This window comes from Rhincodon typus, chromosome 2 (genome assembly GCF_021869965.1).
Source record: "Rhincodon typus isolate 14 chromosome 2, sRhiTyp1.1, whole genome shotgun sequence".
In the NCBI taxonomy this organism is placed as follows: Eukaryota; Metazoa; Chordata; class Chondrichthyes; order Orectolobiformes; family Rhincodontidae; genus Rhincodon; species Rhincodon typus.
Window position 1 is genome coordinate 21,742,734 of NC_063333.1, and position 22,902 is coordinate 21,765,635.

General features: G+C 40.7%; 1 protein-coding gene across 5 annotated transcripts in view; it reads left to right on the forward strand.

Moving 5' to 3' along the window:
- Positions 1-22,902, forward strand: part of zmynd11 (zinc finger, MYND-type containing 11) — a 210,210-nt gene that overhangs the window by 143,442 nt on the left and 43,866 nt on the right. For all 5 annotated transcript variants that reach the window (XM_048610972.1, XM_048610965.1, XM_048610978.1 and 2 more), the window contains 4 exons: positions 7,596-7,651; positions 8,726-8,803; positions 13,719-13,837; positions 20,161-20,368. In XM_048610972.1, the coding sequence (XP_048466929.1) occupies positions 7,596-7,651; positions 8,726-8,803; positions 13,719-13,837; positions 20,161-20,368 (461 nt within the window). The remainder of the gene's footprint in view (positions 1-7,595; positions 7,652-8,725; positions 8,804-13,718; positions 13,838-20,160; positions 20,369-22,902) is intronic.

Below are 22,902 nucleotides of genomic sequence, written 5' to 3' on the forward strand. Positions count from 1 at the left end.
GGGGGGATGAGGTTAGTAGGTAGGAGATGGGGGTGGGGCTTGAGGTGGGAAGAACGGATAGGTGGGAGGAAGGACAGGTTAGAGCGGCGGGGACGAGCTGGGCTGGTTTTGGGATGCGGTTGGGGGAAGGGAGATTTTGAAGCTTGTGAAGTCCACATTGATACCATTGGGCTGCAGGGTTCCCAAGCGGAATATGAGTTGCTGTTCCTGCAAGCTTCGGGTTCTGCGGAATGGGAGGGGGAGTTGAAATGGTTCGCCACTGGGAGGTGCAGTTGTTTAGTGCGAACCGAGCGTAGGTGTTCTGCAAAGCGGTCCCCAAGCCTCCGCTTGGTTTCTCCGATGTAGAGGAGGCCACAACGGGAACAGCGGATGCAGTATACCACATTAGCAGACGTGCAGGTGAACATCTGCTTGATGTGGAAAGTCTTCTTGGGGTCTGGGATGGGCGTGAGGGTGGAGGTGTAGGGACAGGTGTAGCACTTCCTGCGGTTGCAGGGAAAAGTGCCGGGTGAGGTGGGGCTGGAGGGGAGTGTGGAGCGGACAAGGGTGTCACAGAGAGAGTAGTCCCTCCGGAAAGCAGATAAGGGTGGGGAGGGAAAAATGTCTTTGGTGGTGGGGTCGGATTGCAGATGGCGGAAGTGTCGGAGCTGATGCGTTGGATCCGGAGGTTGGTGGGGTGGTACGTGAGGACGAGGGGGATTCTGTTTGGGTTGTTGTTGCGGGGAGGGGGTGTGAGGGATGAGTTGCAGGAAATGCGGGAGACACGGTCGAGGGCGTTCTCGACCACTGAGGGGGGGAAGTTGCTAATGTGGTATACTGCATCCGCTGTTCCCGTTGTGGTCTCCTCTACATCGGGGAAACCAAGCGGAGGCTTGGGGACCGCTGTGCAGAACACCGACACTCGGTTCGCACTAAACAACTGCACCTCCCAGTGGCGAACCATTTCAACTCCCCCTCCCATTCCGCAGAACCCGAAGGTTGCAGGAACAGCAACTCCTATTCCGCTTGGGAACCCTGCAGCCCAATGGTATCAATGTGGACTTCACAAGCTTCAAAATCTCCCTTCCCCCAACCGCATCCCAAAACCAGCCCAGCTCGTCCCCGCCTCCCTAACCTGTCCTTCCTCCCACCTATCCCCTCCTCCCACCTCAAGCCCCACCCCCATCTCCTACCTGCTAACCTCATCCCGCCCCCTTGACCTGTCTGTCCTCCCTGGACTGACCTATCTCCTCCCTAACTCCCCACTTACACTCACCTTTACTGGCTCCATCCCTGCCTCTTTGACCGGTCTGTCTCCTCTCCACCTATCTTCTCCTCTATCCATCTTCTATCCACCTCCCTCTCTCTCCCTATTTATTTCAGATTCCCCTTCCCCTCCCCCATTTCTGAAGAAGGGTCTAGGCCCGAAACGTCAGCCTTCCTGCTCTTCTGATGCTGCTTGGCCTGCTGTGTTCATCCAGGTCTACACCGTGTTATCTCAGATTCTCCAGCATCTGCAATTCCTACTATCTCTGAAACAGCCTCTGAGAGGTTGTTTCTGTTAGCTCAGGAACATTCAAGACAAATTCACCAGATTCCTAAGGAATTAGGGATATAAGGACAATGTGGGACTGTGGAATGTACTCAGCTGAACATTCATGGATTTCTGGGATAGACATTCCAAAGATTCATAACCCTTTCAGTGATTTTTATTTTTCCTCATCACAGACATGAAAGATCAACCCTCTTATTCTGAGACTGACCCTCTGTTCTATGTTCTCCAGCTAGGGAAAGCATTTTCTGACATCTACAGTGCTGAACCTTTTCAGAATTGTATACATTTCGGTGAAATTGCCTTTCATTCTCTCAACTTCAGGGAGTACACTTGATCCTCATTATCCACAAGGGACAGGGGTACAGACTTCCTACAGATGCCAAAAATGTGGATGCCACTAAGGCCAACTCCAATTTGATCAATGCACACTCCTCCAAATAATCATATCGATACGTTCTAATGTTCTAAAAGCATTAACACATTAAATACATTAAAATGTGATAATACCTAAAAGGACATGATGTAATTAACAAAATAGTGTAAAAATAAATATTATCATACTGTGCATATTTCATAGACTAACCTTTAGGAAGACAAGATGAGAAGCAATCACATAATACAACATGATGATTGTGAGGTGTGGACAGCAATGAGACAGGTGAATCTGATGGTGTTGAGAGTGAAGTTAAAGATATTTAACAGCCAAGGACCTAGGAGTTGGAGGCTGGCAGTGTGAAGAAGGCACGGGAGTTGATTCTTCTGTTGGCTTTTGTAAAGGGCAGTGTTGTGGACAGTTGTGATACCTTTTTCTTTCTGGATTTTCAGTAAGCGTTTACTACAGCTGGTGTCAAATTGTCCTGAGATTCCTTTATATTGATTATGCAGTTGCCAATGTTGTAAACTTTCCAACATTTTATGTTATCCATGGCCTGACGAATGTATCTTAAAACTATACCTCATATAATAGGCCTTAAATGTTGAGATAATGCCCTGGTTAAGAGGTTGGATGAGAGAGGTATTTTGGGAGGAAGGAGCACCAGTGGGATATTAGGGTGTTTAAATTCAAATTTGAAGGTGATCTGGTGTGTTATCCAAAATCAGCATCATCTTGAACTCCATTCCTGTATTTTGCAGATGTTTCTTGAACTCCTTTACGCACACATTGTATAGTTCCGTAGCCTTGGCTTGAATTGATGCAAGGTTGATAGGAGCATTTTTCTGATTCATTCTCTCTATCTACAAGCTTAATGCTTTTTCTATATTCAACATAGCTTTGACTCTCATGTCATGCATTTTTTTTGCACTGTTCAAATCATTAAAGGCTACACTTGCAAAAATTTCTTTCATAGAAACAAATATGATAGGAGTAGAAGTAGGCCATTTGACCCCTCAAGCCTGCTCTGCCATTTATTGTGATCATGGCTGATCATTGATGCTTTTGGCCTACCTCCTTCTTGAAAACAATGTTTTAGCCTCAACCATTTTCTGTGATAGTTAATCCCACAGGCTGGGGAGGCAACGGCCTAGTAGTATTGTCACTAGATTGTTAATCCAGAAACTCAGTTCATGTTCTGAGGACCCAAGTTCAAATCCCGCTATGGCAGATTGAAGAATTTGAGAAAGAATCTGGAAGTAAGCGTCTAATGATGACTATGAATCCATTGTCAATTGTCAGAAAAACCCATCTGATTCATTAATGCCCTTTGGGGAAGGAAATCTGTCATCGTTACCTGACCTGGCCTATATGTAACTCCAGACCCACAGCACTGTGGTTGACTCTTAACTGCTGTCTGGGCAATTAGGGATAGGCAAAAATTGCTGCCCTGGCCACTAATGCCCACATCCCATGAATGAATTTTTAATAAGTCGCTCCACTGTCTGGACGAAGAAATTTCTCCTCATCTTAGTCCTAAAAGATTTACCCCTTATCCTGAAACTATGATCCTGGTTCTGGACTCCCTCCATCCTTCCTCCATCTAACCTGTCTAGTCCTGTGAGAATTTTATAGGTTTTTATAAGATTGCCCCTCATTCTTCAACACCAGTGAATACAATCCTAACCAACTCAATCTCTCTTCATACATTAATCCCAGCATGTCCGGAATCAATTTGGTAAGCCTTTGCTGCAATCCCTTTACAGCAAGAAATTCTTCCACAGATAAGGAGACCAAAACTGCACACAGTATTCCAGGTATGGCCTCACCAATGTTCCGTATAATTGGAGCAAAGCATCCTTATTCCTGTACTCCAATCCTCTTGCTATGATGACCAACGTACAACTTGTCTTCTTTACTGTTTACTGCACCTGTGAATGCTTACTTTGTGACTGGGATGCACAAGAGCACCCAGGTCTCGTTTAACTTTCTCCTCTCTAAATTTGTAGCCATTCATGGATGTACTGCTGAGGCTGTATAAAGATCTGGTCAGATCATGTTTGGAACATTGTGCACAGTTTTGGGCCCAGTTCCTGAGGAAAGATTTGGCAGGGTTGGAAGGGGTCCAGAGGAAATTTGCAAGAACAACCCAGGTATTTTTGGCTTGTCATAAGAGGCATAGTTGAGAACTGTAGGTCTGTACTTGATCAAAACTTACAGGATAATGAGAGGCCTGGATAGAGTGGACATGGAGAAGATGTTTCCACTAATAGGAGAGACTAGGACCCGAGGGCATGCAGCCTCAGGGTGATGGTATAGCCCTTCAGAACTGAGATGAGGAGGAATTTCTTCAGCCAATGAGTGATGACTCTGTTTAACCCATTGCTGCAGAGGGCTGTGGAGGCCAAGTAATTGAGTGTCTTTAAGATCAGGTAGATAGGTTCTTGATTGGTAAGGGGATTGAGGGCTGTGGGGAAAAGGCAAGAGAATGGGGTTGAGAAACACATCAGCCATGATTGAATGGCAGAGCAGACTTGATGGGCTGAATGAGTTAAATCTGCTCCTGTGTCAGTCTTATCTTATGGATGCTGCCTGTTGTTTGCCAGAGCATATCTGTTATGCAGAACTTGAGTATGTTTTCGTTACAGTCAAAGGGAGTGCTGCAAAGAAAACTTCGAAAGCTTCGCTTAAGAGTTTTGATCTTGTGTCTGGCACAACCAGTCCAAGAGTGGTGCGACCTCCTTCAAAAGCAGAGAAAAGAAATGAACCAACAGCTCACCCAAAATTCAATCTTGTCTAAGTGTTCTGTTTGCAGCAGAGTGTCTCAGGTGCAAAGGGATAGTAGTCACCTATATACTTGCCACAATCACACCAAACATTCCAGAATTGTTTTTTTAAATGCTTTTGTGAAGTTTATTTGTTGCCCCTAATTGCCCGAGTAGTAAATGGCTTGTTAAAAGACGATTCAGAGTCAGCCACACTGCTGAGAGTCTGGAGTTGAATTTAGGTCAGATAAGGCAGGGACAGCAGATTTCCTTCCCTAGAGGACTTTAGTGAACCCCATCAATTATTACAGCAATCGATTATCATTTCATGGGCGTCATTACTGAGACTAGCTTTCATATTTCAATTTTATTGATTTGAGTTTTAATTCCACCAGCTGTGAGGATAGGATTTGAATCCCTGTTTCCTTACTCCCACTTTTCTTTCCTGCTTATTTTTACCTAAAATGATACTCTGCTTTGGAGCATTGATGTTTCACATGCTGCTGTTAAATTTAACCACTCCAGAATGTTCCCACCTGCCCCTTTATTAGTTTAAAGCCCTGTTTATTGTCTGATTTATTCAATTCAGCAGGGGTACCTGTCCCAACCAGTTTACCCACTACCAGTTTAATCTCTTCCAACCTCTTCCACCGGGCAGAAGATACAAAAGCTTAAAACATGCATGCCAACAGGTTCAAGAACAGCTTCTTCCCCATTGTTATTAGACTTCTGAATGGACCTCTCAAATTTTAAATTTAATGTTGATCTCGCTCGTTGTGCACCTTCTTTGCAGCTGTAACATTGTATTCTTTGCTCTGTTCTTTTACTCTTATACACTCTGTACGGTATGATCTGCCTGTACTGCACGCAAAACTTCTCACTGTACCTAGTGAAAATAATAAATAAAATCAAATCAAATAAAAAACATGGTACCTGCTAATGGAACTTGCACTTTCTGTGCTCTGCAAGTGACCAGTGAAGCAAAGAAAAACCAGTGAATCCAGTGTTTAAAGCATCTTGACTGCTATTTGTTGTTAATCACTTGTAGCTAAAACAAACAGACAGTCATGAATACATAAGCTTCACCCCATCAAATGTCCTGAGCAGGTACCCTTAAGAGTAGAGATAACAAGGTGTAGACCTGGACACAAACAGCAGGCCAAGCAGCATCACAAGAGCAGGAAGGCTGACGTTTCGGGCCTAGACCACACAATAATTATGGAAGAAGGTCATCCAGTTATAATTCACCAACATCCAATTGTAGCATCCATTTGTTTCTTGAATGATTTCAAGATTTTTGCACTCGTTATTGTATCTGTAAATTCAACCAGTTAATCTTGCTTCACATTAACAACAATTTCCCAATTTTGGTCTAAATATTACAGTTTGAACCCTATGCCTACCTGCAGTTTTTAAATTGTTTTTCTGAATTAACGCAAACGTTGTTCTGTGCTTCCATAAAGTCATCTCTCAGATTCCCTTTTTATAAGATGAAAAGATTAAATGTTTCGAGATAGCAAGAACTGCAGATGCTGGCGTGCGAGACAACACAGTATGGAGCTGGAGGAACACAGCAGGCCAGGCAGCATCAAAGGAGCAGGAAAGTTGACTTTTCGGGTCAGGACTCTTCTTCAGAAATGGAGAAAGGGAAGGGAGCTGGGAAAACCGAGAAGTGGTGGGGCTGGGGAAGTTAAGTGGGATGGCGGTAGGTGAGTGCAGGTCAGAGGAGATTACCAGAGGGTTGCAGTGGGAGAGAGATCCACTGAGGTCTTTTTGGAGGGAGGAGGACAACTTCTTCAAGGTGGGCATCCTTGAAACAGGTTTTGCAGTGGTGTTATAACTCAGTCAGAAATGCCAAGATCTGCAGACGCTGGAATCAGAGACAACACAGTATGGAGCTGGAGGAAAACAGAACTCAACACCATTCCAGTTCCTGGCAATGGTGCACAATCTTTTCAATTTTTCACACAACACCTTTAAATTGTGGATTTTTCTCTCATTTTTGGCAGTTTTTGGTTGTATTATATTGGTTAGAGATATTTATCGAGTCTGCTAAGACATTTGAGTTCCATTTCAGTCTTAATTATAACTGTTCACACCTCTATGTCTACAAATTGAACTTTCCATTTCCTTTCTTTTGGTAGCTGGCTTATATAGTATCAAAGTGACTAATCACCTGCTACTTCTGCATTCAATCTGTAATATATCAGTTTGGTTCTCAACTTAATGTGCTGCAGACCATTAGCCTCTTAACTCTTTCTCTTTTCCTTCACACTTTCCCAACCATGTTGAAATTTTTGTACCATCTATTTAGTCGCTTCTTACCTATGCTGTGCCGTATATTGCTACATTTGTTACTGCTGGTGTATTTTGATTTTTCTATTTTAGTAAGAATTCCTGGCTTTTACTCTGTGCATTAAATTGCATCAAGTTTGTATTGTTATTTCACAATTTGACTACTTTTTTTTAAAATAAGAGAGAGCTTTGGGATGTTCCAATGCATTTTAAGACAATTACTATTTAAAATGTAATAACTTGTCATGTAGGAGACTGCAGCAGCCAATTTGCACATGGGTAATCTGCTTTCAGTGCTGTTACTGAGAGAGAAACATTTGCCAGGACACTAAGATAGTTCTTTTAATCCTGACCAATGGTGCTGATTTTGTGCTGTATGACTCTGTGAAATTCAGTACTTCACTGAAACATCAGCTTGAGAGTTCAAGTGAGGCTTGAACCCGAGATTTTTCTGACTCTGAGTTAGGAGTGCTACCATTGAGGTATGGCTGTTCCATCCTGATTAACATTTTCCAACCACGTTCCCTCCTGTCACCTGTGTGTTATCGTAAATAATGTCTCGCTTCTATCTTTCAGTAGTTGATGGTGTAATTATTTTTTAGTTACATCATTCCTTTTTTTTTGGCAGCTGATAGTGACCAGGCAGAAGTAGCCAGGGCTCTTTTTAAAGACACTTGCCATGAGGTAAGCTATTAAATCTAAAGTCAGTTACCAATGCTACAACTTATTAGTCAAACTTTTAATAGCTATAGTTGGATCCACCTCCTCAGAAATGGTTATAATAAGCAACCACCTAAACCTTAGCCAGTATTGGTGGTTGCTATGGTAATGTAAAAATCATAGCTTAGATTGATTCTGGACTCTTTTAATTGGAAAGATTTTCGTCATGCCTCATCCATTCCCAATGCAGCCACAGCATTGTTTCCATTAGAGCCACTTTAAGTTGTATGCACTCCACATTAAGTACAATTAGATTTAGGTGAGTGCCTAATCACTGGAATATGCCAACTTGACTCACTTTAAAAATCATTGAAGAATCTGCAGGTTCTACTCCCAGTAAAACCTAATAACTGCAGAGTACAGACCGTACTCAACCAGCTTGCATGTGTGAAATCCGAAATAAACTGTCAACTATTAGATGCAAATCTGTGTTGGGCAACACTTGTTGAACAATTGCAAGTGTGCTGCCAGCTAAACTAACCGTGAGTTTAAGGTATTCAGTCTCTTTCATGCTGGCTAGAAATTGCATCATTTCAGGCACAGGGTCATGTTTTCTGCAAACAGGAGGGGAATGTGTTTGAGTCTGCTTTTTATTGAATTAGCTGGGAGTTTGGGGAAACCTATTGATTCCCATTAATTTCTCCGTGGCAATGCCTCAGCCAAAAACCAACTTGCCAACAAATGGCATCTATTTTCCCTGTAGTGTGGATCATTTGGACATTGCCACTCTTGCATTTCTCCAGATAAGTGCCCTACGTTTTGGCAAAAGATCTCTTCTTAGCAATATAAGAAGGTTTTCTTCAGCTTTTTTATTTTCTTGTAAAATTTTTCAATTTGTGATTTGATACAAAAAATGCAACTAAATCACTTTTACTGCTGTTTGGAAGATGGCAAGTGTTTGTAAGCAGCAATAAAGTTTATTAATTATCTAAGTATGACAAAGAAATGTAACATTTCAGTAATTCCAAAAGCAAGCCGTGTTTCAAATTTAAATCAACTTCATTTGACCTGCTGCTAATATTTCGTTTTGTTTTCTAGCTGGCAGAACTTCAGCTGTGCAAGAACTGTTTCTACTTGTCCAATTCACGGCCTGAGAACTGGTTCTGCTACCCTTGTGTAAGTTTGTGAATAGATTCCTCGGTTTGAAATTTACGTTCTCATTGTGACATATCGATGTTGGAGAATGGGCCATATTCCTACTTTTGTCAATACTGAACCATTTAAAACAAATTAAGTTTCCTGTCAAACTCATTCTATGCTGCCCAAACATGGGACTTGCATTCAAAGCCAAAAAGGTTTGTGCTACTCCCGTCATGCAACAATTTCAATTTCTTATACTTGAAGGAGAGTGCCAATTTGTTCTAAACTCTGAACACATTTGCAAGAGAACCTACATTAGTCACAATTGAGTTCACACACCCAATTAAATATACATTGGAACCTTGCATCCATTTTATTTTTATTTTCTTTGTTGCTGTTTGTCTGGGATAAAATTCAAACCCAAGTTAGAGTTGAATGGACCACAGTCTTAATCTTTTACACGTTATGATTCTGTATTTAATGCCTAGCTCACTGCATCCCTATGCAAGCTACCTTGTGTGACTTTTCTGATTGATTGAATGTATAAATATTTATTTGTTTCATAGATTCACACCTGCTGGAATCTTGCTGGCTATGCATTATTTGCATTAATTAGTTTCATTATTTGGGGAAAATGAGCCTTATACCTCATGTACCTTAGTCAGGTGAATACCCCACAACCAGAAGAGCAGTGTTCTTTGCCATCCTCTAATCCAAGTGACATTCCAATAGAAATTAAACATTATTTCCTATATACGGTATTCAAAATTATCTCTCAAATTGCACTTTAATTGCCGAAAGCTTTGTAAGTGTGATATATAAATTGTCCCTAAAATGTTAGCTGGGAGTATACTTAATACACTTGGTAATACCTTTTGTGTCATTGAGAACTTCTGGATGAAAAATCCAAAAGGAATTAGACCACTGTCTCAGCCCTAAGGCAGCCCTGCCAATAAGAGAGGAATTTCAAATATGTGTCACTTCTGGTTTAGAAAATATTCACTTATTAAACATGATTCCAGAACAGTGGGATCACCTAGGTGAACTGTACGAGAATCATATACCCAGACCATCAGGCTTGAGTATCATCATCATCAGGACCACGTTCGATGAAGATAATGATACTGAAATACATGACTTTCCAGAATAAAAATGTGCAATCTTCATTATCTGGCAGAAAAATCTAAGGTCCTAAATCAGGAAGGAAGCATTCCAACAGCCAAAGACTGATTCCTAAAGACAGATCTGAAAGATCAAGATGATGGCATGAGAAATGTAAGCCTGACTGATCCAACGACGTGACATGAAGTTTTTTCAAAACCACCATTTCCATCAATATCAAATGAATTTTAAACAAAATTTCTTTCACTCAAAGAATGGTGTTTCATTTGTAAGGATGTTAGTGCTATTCTTAATACTGGAAAGAGTGTTTTTGACAACCTCTCAACTGTGAATCTACAATGGCAGTTGATGCTGTCCAGTCTATCCCCCATTACCATGTACTAACATCCATGATTAAACCACCTGTCAATTGTGAGCTTGTGCAAGCAATCACATGAATGAAAAACAAGAAACACCTGTGGCTCCAACAGATTCTAGTTCATCCTTAAGGCTTATTTATAAGGCCTAACCATTTTCAGCTGCTTCACCTTTCTCCCATCATAAGAATCATAAGGTCAGAAATGATGGCATTCACTGATGGCATTCATAACCCTAAGAGTACTGAATCAGTCCTTATCCAAATGGACCTGCACAATAACCACGTTTGGCTGACTAGTGACAATTAACATTTGCATTACACAAGTGCCAGGCAGTGACCAACAAGAGAGAACCCAACTGTTGCCCCTTGAACATCAGTGGCCTTAACATCATTAACTAGAAACTCAACTGGACTTGCCATGTAAACACAGTGGCTACAAGAGCAGGTCAGAAGTTAGGAATACGGTAGTGAGTAATTCACTTCCTGATTCCTCACTTGCCTGGATAGGTGCAGCCTCAACAACACTCCAGAAGCTTGACACTCGCCAGAACAAAGCAGTCCACTTGATTAGCACTACATCCACAAACATCCACTCTCTCCACCACCAAAGCTCTGTAGCAGCACTGTGTACTATCTATAAGATGCACTGCAGAAATTCACCAAAGATCCTCAGATAGCACCTTTCAAAGTCTCAAGCACTGCCATCTAGAAGGACAAGGCAGCAGATAGATGGAAACATCACCAACTGTAGTTCCCCTCCAAGCCACTGATCACCCTGACTTAGAAATATGTCTCCGTTCCTTCAGTAACGCTGGGTCATACTCCTCAATCTGCATCCTTAATTGCATTGTGGGTCTACCTACAACACATGGATTGCAGCGGTTCAAGAAGGTAGCTCAAAACCACCGTCTCAAAGACAACTAGGGATGGGCAATAAATGTTGATCTAGCTAGCGATGCTCACATCCTCTGAATTTAATAAAAGCTGCCAAACTTTTGCATACATCAAGATTCCATACATCCTGCCCTCTTTCTAGGAATTCTAAAGGGTAGATAAATCATGTATATAATTCTGAAGAGGCTATTGAAGCATTTCTCTCATTCACAATAAGGAAATCATAATAAAGGCAAAATAATGCAGATGGTGGAAATCTTTAACAAGCACAGACAATGCTGGAGAAACTCAGCAGGTCTGGCAGCTTCAGAGAAACAGAGTTAAAATTTCATGTCCAGTGTGAATATTCTCCAAAATCTTGAGATATTTTGATTTCGTATTACACAGTGTCATGTGTAATTGTTCTTGCTGAAAGACTATTGCAGCTTTAAGGTCTTGCATGCAATCTGACAAAATACTGCGAATGCTGGAAATTTGAAATTAAAAAGAGAAAATATTGGAAAACACTCCAGATGGAGAAAGGTGAGAACTGATCATCAGCCTTCCCTTGAATTTTGAGCAGTGTCTGCATTTGCGCAATAACAATAAATTAAACTAGTGACAGAAATTTTGGACTGTTTGGTTAGGTGGATTAGCCAAGGGAATTGCAGAGTTACAGGGATAGGGGTGTAGGTCCAGGTGGGATGCGCTTCGGAGGATCGGTATGGACTCAATGAGCCGAAAGGCCTGCTTCCACACTATAGAGATTCTATGAACACCATGAGGGTTGTTTTAATGCGGTTTATGTCTAACCCTTGAAGGAAAGAATTAAAACTGTGGAATCTCAACCCTGTAAATAGTACATTGTTCTTGGTGGTTTAACAACTTAAATTTTGTAGCTTTTTTCTATTTGCTTTTTCCTATTTGCTTTTTCACACTTTCTTAACCTAATCTTTCTCTATCTCTTTTTCAGTTGCTAACCTGACTTGTTAATCTGTTTCCTTCTGTCATCCACCGCTCCTTTCTCCGTGTTAAAATGTTATAGGTTAAGAACTGTTGGTCCTAGCTATGCCATTACTAGCTTGCACTTCTGGCATGTTGTGGCACAAAGAGTTTTCACACTGAAGTGTGAAGGAAGGAATTTAACTAATGGGCAATTTTAGTAAAATTTGACCCACTGTGTTATTTACTGATTGTTTTCTGTTCATCATTTGGTCATGATATATGGTGATAATGTTTCTAAACAAACAACTTCTCAATCATGGCTAAATGGTGAGGAAATTTATTTGTTCATAGTCATTGTTTGGGATGTATTTAAACATCACTGATTTCATCTAATTCTGTCTGTGACACAAGGACAAGAATCTTCAATATTTGTGTTTTGTTTTATTTATATTTTTTGTTGACTGGAAGTTTCAAGTCAGGACAATTATGGTGTAGATAGAACATCATAACCTGCAGGTATTTCCCTAATACATCTGCTGAGCTTGTCCATCTAGGTGGTAGACGTCATGGGTTTGGAACATATTGTTGAAGGAGTCTTGGTGAGTTGCTGTACTGCATCCTGTACATAGTGTGCACACTGCTGCCACTGTGCACTGCTGGTGGGAGGAATTAAATTTTACAGTGGTGGATGTAATGTTAATGACGCAGGCTACTTCACTCTGGATGGTGCCAAACTTCTTTAGTGTTGTTGGTAGTGCACTTATCCAGGGAAATGGGAAGTATTCCATCATACTTCAGATTTGTGCTTTATACGTGGTGGACAGGCTTTAAGAGTCAGGAGGTGAGTTACTTTGGAGTTGTGCTGTGAATCAGATTTTCTATAAAGTCAAAGGCCATTTAAATGTTAAAAAAAAAATGTTCCTGCAGTGCTTTGAAAAAGGGGCTTGATAGGTATTAAGATGTGTCAAGAGTTTTAACATCACTGGGGATAGATGAACTGATGAATAGGATAGCAAAATAAAAATATACTTTATAAAGATTTTACCGAATTTTTCTTATTATTTATCGGTTTAAAACTAAAGACTAGGATTGCAGTGGCAAGATAGGAAGGACCTGTAGGAATAAAGAGGCAATAGTGGTGAAGACAGAAGGAAAAATATGTTGATAATGGTGTGGATGTGGACAAGGAAGCTCAGTCCAGATTTGGATGGGATGACAACGATATGTGCATCCCAGTTTAACTTGTGATGACAGTCATGGAGACTGCTTTGCAATCAAAGACCTTCAGCTTGGAGAAGCCTTTGCTCATCCAAGTCTTGGTAACATGCAGGCAATTTAAGGGTGTGATAATGATCTTTTAATTGAAGCTGTGGAGAGGTTGTACTTTTTTGTATTTGTATTTGCATTTGTTAGATTCCTGCAAAAGTTCTCCTCTTGGATCAAATTGTGACCTATGAGTAGCTGTGCTGGGATCAAGCATGTGGCCATACAAATTACATAAAATGCTTTCTCTTTAGGGATTTGTTTTAAAGAAGTTAGTTTAAAAACAGATTCTCTGAGCTGTATAACCTTTGGTGAAATTATAACTTTCAAACAAATTGACTGTCAGTTTGAAACAAATATTACATTTTTGAAGTTTCTTTTACACCTCAGGTTCCCAATCATGAGCTGGTGTGGGCCCGAATGAAAGGATTTGGGTTTTGGCCTGCCAAAGTCATGCAACGCCAAGACAATCAGGTGGATGTGCGCTTCTTTGGGCATCATCATCAGAGGTACGGTACTTCTTAGTTTTGTGTAGTTTGTGTTGTTTTGAAATAAATAAATATGCACACAACTAATTAAATGTTATTTATTTATTTCACCTGTAGGCTTGACTATTTATTTCCCCAAGTAGTATTAATTCCTATTTTATTATCTGGACACATTTGAATAATACTCTCTGCTTTTAACAAAAACATTTTACGGCTTTGTATTACTTTTCCTGGGTTCCATTCTGTAGACCATTCCTTTATTAAATTTGGATTCTCTAAGAACAAGAGCTGTTACTCGCTAGATATCTAGTTAATTTCAGTATGACCCAACGTGATCAGAACAGCCATTCCACTGCATTTTACATAAAATGCCTACCTATCCTTCAGAGAATATCAGAATAAACAGTGTTCGATTTTCTGATGTACCGCACTATTTCACAGATTATTGAATATGTAATAATAAAAACAGTCTGCAGATGCTAGAAATCTGAAATTTAAGCACTGTAGAAACTCAACAAGTCTGGCAGCATCTGTGGAGAAAGAATTGATGTTTTAAGTCTGACATGACTCTTCACACCTTAAAAACGAGTCATATAGGATTCAAAATGTTAACTTTGTTTCTCTCTCCACAGATGCTTCCAGACTTGCTGAGTTTCTTCAGCATTTTCTGTTTTAATTGAATATTAGATGCATTTATTTGCAAAGAGATGAAGTTCAAAAGCAGTGAAATCTTGCAATGACAGTGCAAAGTGTGGTGAGCATGCTTAGAGTACTGAAATACAGTTTTGCTTCCTTATTTAGAGAGGGATTTACTTGTGCTTAAGGCAGTTCAGAGAAGGTTCATCAGCTTAGTTCCTGGGATGAAGGTTTTGTGAGCAAATGTTGAGCCTCTTTTTGAAGTTTAGAAGAATGAGGGATGATTTTATTGAAACATACAAGATTCTGAAGGGCATGGTACATGCTGAGATGATGTTATGGTGGAAGCTTGAACTAGGGGGTACTATTTCAGAATGAAGTGTTTTGATTTAAGACTGTGATGAGAATGTTCTTTTTTAAGGACCATTAATCTTGGAATTCTAAACCCTAGAGACCGGGGAAGTTAGGTTATTAAATATATTCAAGACTGAATTAGTCGGATTTTTGAAGATGAGGGATATTGGGATTTTGGGGTGCAGGCAGGAAAGCGAGATAGAGTTTGTGAACTTATTAAATGACATAGCTGCCCAAATGTTTTGAACTACTTTTCTTTCTTCTATTTTCACCTAAGTGAAGAGCCTTAGCAAAAACAAGCATCAGATTTGCAGTTATTGTAGATTTAAATTATTCCTTGAGTTGTAGAACATCATTCTGCTGATACTTGATATTATACAAGCTGTAAAACAAAGTTGATTAATCTTGCAGCTTTTTCATTACAAATTTACCGTGGAACCTCCAACGTACCTCCATCAGCTCAGAATAGTTTTCACTTGGAGCAAGGTGATACTTTCAAAATCCTTTGATAAGCAATGGATCAAAGGAAATTAAAAATATGTATCTTAACCTCATAGGTAAACCTTAAAGAAATTTATAGCATCTTGCATTTGAATGGAATGATTTGCTTTATTTCATTTTAAATACATTGGATATTCTAAGGTATGACCTCCTCCAAGAGCAATAACATTACATATTAAAACCTCCTTGATCTACATTCAGCTGTTCCCAGTTGGATTTTGGAATTCTTGGTATTCGGTAATTGCGGTATTAAGGGAGGCAATGGCCTAGTAGTTATTATCACTGGACTGTTAATCCAGAGACCCAACTAATGTCCTGGTGACCTGGGTTCAAATCCCGCCATGGCAGATGGTGGAATTTGAATTCAATAAATATTTGGAATTAAGAGTCTAATGATGACTATGAAATCTATTGCCAATTGTTGGAAAAATCCATCTTGTTCACTAATGTCCTTTTAGGGAAGGAAACTGCCATCCTTAACTGGTCTGGCCGACATGGGTCTCCAGACCCACAGCAACGTGGTTGATTCATAACAACCCTCTGGGCAATTAGGGATGGGCAATAAATGCTGCCTAGTCAGTGACACCCTCATCCTGTGAATGAATATGGGATAAAGGAATTGCACTCTATGCTATTACTGATGATGTTAGAATAATGAATCCTGATGTATAATGACATAGAGAATAGTTTGGAATCACAGAACTATATAATTTGAGGAAGTCAAGCCTATGAAGCAAGAAATGTGCACAAGTTGGCTTAATAATGCAGGAACCAATCTACATCAACACTGTGAAAAGGCTGAAAGGAGCTCCACTGTGTGCAAAATGCGGTTGCTTTCTATCCTATAAACTGGCAGGAGCTAACTACACCTGTCCTCATAGAAAATCAAACAGTATTGAAGCTGGAAATCTGTCCAAAAAACAGAGAACGCCTAGATGAACCTGTAGAAAGAGACAAATTTCAGGTTTATGATGATGAGCAGAGAGTTGTGTGAGACAGCTGAGAGCTTTGCAGGTAATAAAAATAAACAAGCATGTGAGACAAATAAGTCACTCCCTGCAGCACAACTGTGATGCACATAAAACAGGCCATGTTTGCACTCTATGGAAAGTAAGAAATTCTAATTTATTATGCTCACCTCTCCCAAAATCATGGTTTGTATTTAAAGTAGTGCACAACTTTGTGATTGCACTAGGTAGAGATAGCAGTTTAAATCCATAGATTCACAAATTCTGACAAGTTCTTATTCCCAAATAAAGGAATAAAAATTTAAATAGCGAGTGAAGAGGGAAGTATTGCTAGTAGCGTTCAGACAGTAAAAATTGGATGTCGGAGAGAGAGAAAATCAGTGCAGGTACTTAGAGAGAAGTTACAAACATGGGCAAGATCACTGTTTAGACAACGTAGTAGTGAAGGACATGGAAAATTCGAACTCTTGCTGAAGGTATGCAGACTGCAAACTTCAGATTCTTGTAAAAGCAAAGTGAAGCTGAAAGACGAGGGAAGAATGTGAAAAATGCAGAAAACAAGGAGAGAAAGAGATAGAGGACAGTTTAGATGCTGATATTCGAGGCTACAACTACAGGGATAGTGGGGTGAAATACTTGTGAAGCCAGGATTAGAAATTACACCTGCACATGTAGAAGAAGAGAGAGAACCATAAATGCACAACATCTATGAATATAGAGAGTGGAGAATTATAGGTATATATAAGGATTGAAACTTATACTTATCATTTACTATCACAGTTTTGTGTTTGTGAACCACTCGTTAGGATGTATGTGAAAAGCATAAAAATGGAAGATTTTGCTCCACTGAAATATATAAATATTATGTTGATTTGTCAAAGTAGTTTTCAATTTTCTTGCTTGTAGGAGGCAATTAGGTTGAAGGGAACCTTCCAAGTTAGTAAGTCATTGGAATTCGACCTACACAGTGACTTCACAGTAAGGGACTGAAAGTTAGAGGTAAACGACAAGGCAGAAAATGTTGGAAAAACTCAGCAGGTCTCAGCATCTGTGGAGAGAAAACGTTGATATTTCAGGTTGACAGTGTTTCATTTTCAGTTTCAAACTTTAGCCATCCATGATGCATAAGCAGGTACCTGACAAAAAGAGAGCATTATCCTGGTGGCTGCTTGTTGAGTCTTGAATCAGGGTATATAATGTAAATCTGTTATACCTAATATAGAGCATATTTTAAACTGCTTCTGTGTGAAAAAGAATTGCTAGGTAAGGTAAAATTGAGAAGGATTTTACTCATTTGGTGTAAGGGTCATTTTTATCTGATATTGACAGTTGAAGATTTATCCCTATCATTGATGATAACCTTTAGTTGCCACTTACAGAAATCAGATACTTGTGATCTAACTTCAGCTAACTCCAAATTTGGACACACTGCATGTTTTTAATATGCACAATAATCTAGGCATTTTGTGTTCATTAAATTTGATTTTCTAATGTGATATAAATGGGTAAAATTATTTTCTTTGAAAAATATCATGTGTTTTGTGCCACAGCAGCAAAAAGAAGCATTACAATTATTGACTTTGAGTTGATTAATTTAATGAAATCTACTCAGCCAAAGGATATAAAGCTCTTATCAACTTCATAAAGAACGCTGCTAATTGCCTGTTTTCCCAAGCTGATGTAATCCACCACCTGATTCATTTCCCACATTTATCAGGGCCCTTTTACTGTCATCTAGAATCTTCACTTAAAATCTGAGAATTTAGTAATGGAAAATGGAGCAATGGCAAATGAATTGAACAAATATTTTGCTCTGACTCCACTGTAGAGTAGTGCCTAAAAACAATTGTAAATTAGAAAGTGAATAGAAGCAAGACAGTAGATGTATTGGTTTTAATTTTCCAAGATATTTTAGTGAATCTGTAAAGGTCCTTTCAGATTGGCAAATAACAAATGTCAATACTTTATTCAAGAAAGAAGGGAGACAGAGAACAGGAAACTTTAGGCTGGTTAGCTAAACATCAGTGTTCGTGAAAGTATTTGAATCTATTTTTAAGGAGGCTATAGAAGGGCATTTAGACAATCTTAGTGTAATCAGAGTCACCATGATTTTGTGGAAGGGGAACCATCTTTCAATAATTTATTAGAATCCTTTGAAGAAGTAACAACGTGGATAAAGAGGTATGATGTGCTTAAATTTCCAGAAGGCATTTGACATTGCACATCAAAGGTACTGTGCAAAGTAAGAGCTCATGGTGTAGCGGATAACATATTTGCTTCCTATTAGCCAACCTAATGATGCCGAGATTAGGCATAAATCCGCATTTTTGAGTTGGCAGGTATTACAGTGGTATGCAACAGGACATTGTCAGGGACATCCATTATTTACAGTTCATATTTAAGGTTCTTGCGAAGATTTGTAGTTCAGGTTGTGGATGAGGTTATTGGCTTGCTTGCCGAGCTGAATAGTTATCGTACAGACGTTTCGTCACCATACTAGGTAACATAATCAGTGCGGCCTCCAATGAAGCGATATTGTTTTATTCCACTTGGCATTTATATGATCCGGTCTGTTAAGTTGGGTTGTGTCATTTCCAGTTCTTTCTGCGTGGGTTTGTACACTGGGTCTAATTCCACATTTTTGACGATTGCATTATGGGTTGAAAACCAGGCCTCTAGGAATTCCCTTGTGTGTCTGTGGTTGGCTTGAGCTAGGATGGTCACGTTGTCCCAGTTAAATTGATGGCCTTCGTTGTCTGTGTGCACTGAGGTGAGGGAAAGTTCATCATGTCGTTTTGCTGTTACCTGGTATTCATGTATCCTGATGGCTAGTTTCATTTCGATCTGGCCAATGTAATGTTTGTTGCAGTCATTGCAAGGTATTTTATAAACTATGTTGGTCCTGCATGTCATGGATGTGGGGTCTTTGGTCTTTGGTCCTTGTGACTGTTTGTCATAGTGTGGCTGTGTGTTTGTGTGCTACCATGATTCCTAGTGGTCACAAGAGTCTCATTGTTAGTTCTGATATGTTCTTGATGTAGGGTAGTATGGCCAGTGTATTGGGGTGTACTGTGTCCTCTTGGCGTTGTCTTATCTCGTAGGCACCTGAGGATGAAGTTGTTAGGATATCCGTTGTTAGCAAAGACCTTGTATAAGTGCTCTTCCTCCTTCCTGCGTAGTTCTGGCGTGTTACAGTGAGTTGTGGCCTATTTGAAAACTGTCCTAACACAGCTTTGTTTGTGGACGTTGGGGTAATTGCTGTGGAAATTGAGGATTTGGTCAATGTGGCTTGCCTTCCTATATACTGTGGTTTGGAACTCCCTGTTGGTCATTCGTTCTACCCTGACATCTCAAAACAGAAGTTGTTTGTTGTCTTCTTCTTTCTTCTCTTGTAAATTTGATCCCAGTGAAAACGTTGTTAATGAGTTGGTGTGTCTCTTCTTACATGGTGCATTTAATGATGATAAACGTGTCATCCACATATCGGATCCACAGGTTGGGCTGTATGAGGGGGAGGGTAGTCCGTTCCAGTCTTTGCATGACTGCCTCTGCAATAAGTCCTGAGATGGGTGACCCTGTAGGTGTGCCATTGATTTGTTTTTATATTCGGCTGTTAAAGATGAGGTTTGTGGTGAGGCCATAGGTCCATTAGTCTTGAGTATGTTGTCATTGCTGATGGAGCTGTTTGGAGTCAGCGTTTCTGCTGCATCCTATCATGTGGCAAGTGCTTCTTTGGCTAGTGGTACATCAATGGACATGAATAATGCTGTGATGGCAAAGAATACTGTAATCTCATCGTTGTTGTTTTTAAAGTTCTTGAGGTTAAGTAATTACTGGGCTGAGTAGATGGAATGGGCTGACTATATGCCCACTTTTTGGTTACAGAGCATGGATTCCATCGGAGAATATCCAGGATATTACTGTTAATGTTCATCAGCTGGCAGTAAAACGAAGTCTGGGTTGGAAGAAAGCCTGCGATGAGCTTGAACTGCACCAGCGTTTCGTCCGTGAAGGCAGGTTCTGGAAGAGTAAAGCGGAGGATAAAATGGAAGAAGAAGCAGAGTCCAGCATCTCTTCCACAAGTAATGAGCAGGTAAGTTTAACATATAAGTGCCAATTCATTTGAATTTTTTTGATACATGTATGTCTTGGAGGTTTTCTGAAGCCTGTAAGCTACTTTCATTGTTTATTGATGGTATGGAAACAAGCCTTTGCAGGCCAGGAAAGAATCCCGCTTTATTCATTTTCTCTGCTCAGCCAGCAAAATGGTTTAAGAGCACAGAAGTATAGGAGCAGGAGTAGGCATTCAGTCCATTGAAACTGCTCAGTCATTGAGTTATATCATGGTTGTTCGTCAGCCACAAGGCCACTTTCTTGCACTATCTCCATATTCCTTGATGTCATTGATCTCCAAAAGTCTGTTGAATAACATCTTGGACAGGCTCAATGATTGAGCTTCCACAGCCCTCTGAGGTAGAGAATTCCAAAGATTCGTGACCCGCTGGGTGAAGAAATTCCTCCTCAAATTCGTCTTAATGGCCTGCCCCTTATCCTAAGATTATGACCTTGATTTTACACTCCAGCAAAGGAAAACATCTTATGTATATCCAACCTTACATGCCCCTGTAAAAATTATGTATATTTCCTGCAATCATCCCTCATTCTTCAAAATTCCAGGGATATAGGACCAGTATCCAATTCTTCACTCATAAGCTACTCAGTTTTATCAACTGCTAATTCAAAAAAGGAATTAAACCAGACAGAACACTTGGCATTGAAGGCACTAGAAATGACAGCAGCAAATGCAGCCTTGTCAACCCTGCAAAGTCCTCACTAACATTCGAAGGCTAATGCCAACATTGGGAGACTAATCGAGCAATATAGTCAAAATGGAATCATATCTTACACACATTGTCCCATCAGCAGGACAGACCCAACAGAGATGGTGGCACAGTGGTACAGAGTCGGTAGAGTTGCCCTGGATGTCTTCAACATTGTCAGGATCCCAGGACACTTCATGGCATCAGGTGAAACATGGCGAGAAAACCACCTGCTGGTAGACTGATGGGGCAGTAATTGGGTGGGTTGTATTTGTCCTGCTTTTTGTGTGCAGGACATACCTAGGCAACTTTTTACATTGTCAGATGGATGCCACTATTGTAGCTTTATTGAAAGAGCTTGGCTAGAGTACGTTAAGGTCTGGAGTAGAACTCTTCAGTACTTTTGATGAAATGTTGTCAGGGTCTGTAGCCTTTGTAGTATCTAATGCTTCCAGCTGTTGCTTGACATGGTAGGGGAGTCTAAATCTAGAAGGCATAGGTTTAAAAGTGAGGGGGGAGAGATAGAAAAAGTGTCCAGAGGGGCAATTTTTTCACATAGGGTGGGAAGTGTCCAGAACAGGTTACCAGGGTAGTGGTGAAAGTGAGTTCAATTCCATCATTGAAGAAACATTTAGACAGGTATATGGATGGGATAGGTACGGAGGGATGTGATTTGATTTATTGTAGTCACATGTACCGAAGTACAGAGAAAAGCTTTGTTTTGCAAGCATTACAGGCAAATCATAGTAAACAAGGACATACAGATCATGGGATGCGTAGACAGAGTGAAGCATACAGATTACACTGCACTAATGGGGAGGCAATGGCCTAGTGGTATTATCGCTGAACTGTTAATTCAGAGACCCAGATAATGTTCTGGGGATCCGGGTTCGAATCCCGCCATGGCAGATGGTGGAAGTTGAATTCAATAAATATCTGGAATTAAGAGTCTAATGATGACCATGAATCCTTTGTCCATTGTTGGAAAAACCCATCTGGTTCACTAATGTCCTTCAGGGAAGGAAATTGCCATCCTTACTTGGTCTGGCCTACATGTGATTCCAGACCCACAGCAGAGATATAGGAACTGCAGATGCTGGAGAATCCAAGACAACAAGGTGCAGAGCTGGATGAACACAGCAGGCCAAGCAGCATCATAGGAACAGAAAGGCTGACGTTTCAGGCCGAGACCCTTCATCAGAAATGGGGGAGGGGAAGGGGGTTCTGAAATAAATAGGGAGAGAGGGGGAGGCAGATAGAAGATGGATAGAGGAGAGGAAACAGACAGGTCGAAGAGGCGGAGATGGAGCCAGTAAAGGTGAGTATAGGTGGGGAGTTAGGGGAGGGGATAGGTCAGTCCAGGGAGGATGGACAGGTCAAGGGGGCGGGATGAGGTTAGTAGGTGGGAGGAAGAACAGGTTAGGGAGGCGGGGACGAGCTGGGCTGGTTTTTGGATGCGGTAGGGGGAGGGGAGATTTTGAAGCTTGTGAAATCCACATCGATACCATTGGGCTGCAGGGTTCCCAAGAGGAATATGAGTTGCTGTTCCTGCAACCTTCAGGTGGCATCGTTGTGGCACTGCAGGAGACCCAGGATGGACATGTCGTCTGAGGAATGGGAGGGGGAGTTGAAATGGTTCGCGACTGGGAGGTGCAGTTGTTTATTGCGAACCGAGCGTACGTGTTCTGCAAAGCGGTCCCCGAGCCTCCGCTTGGTTTTCCCGATGTAGAGGAGGCCACAACGGGTACAGCGGATGCAGTGCACCACATTGGCAGATGTGCAGGTGAACATCTGCTTGATGTGGAAA